The sequence below is a fragment of the Penaeus monodon genome, chromosome 24 (assembly GCF_015228065.2).
Source record: "Penaeus monodon isolate SGIC_2016 chromosome 24, NSTDA_Pmon_1, whole genome shotgun sequence".
NCBI lineage: Eukaryota > Metazoa > Arthropoda > Malacostraca > Decapoda > Penaeidae > Penaeus > Penaeus monodon.
Genome location: NC_051409.1, coordinates 39,464,238 through 39,464,789, shown reverse-complemented (window position 1 = coordinate 39,464,789; position 552 = coordinate 39,464,238). Strand labels below are relative to the sequence as shown.

Genomic DNA, 552 nt, shown 5'->3' with positions numbered 1-552 from the left:
TATTTGTTGGAGGGGAGGGCAAGATTTTTTTTTTCGTTCTTTCTCTTAGGGGTTGGGGCGGGGAGAAAAGAGTGTGTGTGGAAGGGCCGTCACCGGGCAACGCACTCACCTGGTAAGGGGGGAGAGCGGAATGTAGCGGAAGCGGCCGGCCGGGTGGTGGATGGGCCCCCCGTAGCGGCGGGTCAGGGGCGAGAGGTAGGCGGCCAGGGGGGGGACAGCCTTGTTGTTGTTGGAGGGGTTGTTGGCGAACTTGACGGTGATGGGCTCCGCGGCGCCGTCGGGGATCGTGCCGTTCAGCTTCTGGATGGCGCGCTCCGCCTCGATGCGCTGGTCAAACCGGATGAAGCCCACGCCCTTCGACAGGCCTGGGGGCGGGGCACGGCCGGTCAGTCACGCTCGCTCTCCTCGCAGCGCCCGAGGCTGCCGCGCTCGGGGCTCGAGAAGATTGAAATCAGGCGATGCCCTTCAAGGCTCCTGGCGGAACCGCTGAGGGGCACGCTGCATACAACTAACTGTGCTATGTATCACATTAAGAAAACTAATGATCTTGAC

The 552-nt window shown here is 62.5% G+C and overlaps 1 protein-coding gene across 8 annotated transcripts in view; it reads right to left on the bottom strand.

Annotated features, from left to right (window-relative positions):
• LOC119588791 (ELAV-like protein 1) overlaps window positions 1–552 on the bottom strand; it is a gene marked incomplete at its 5' end in the record, with an annotated part of 73,233 nt that overhangs the window by 16,446 nt on the left and 56,235 nt on the right. For all 8 annotated transcript variants that reach the window (XM_037937436.1, XM_037937438.1, XM_037937440.1 and 5 more), the window contains 1 exon segment: window positions 110–365. In XM_037937436.1, coding sequence (XP_037793364.1) covers window positions 110–365 — 256 coding nt within the window.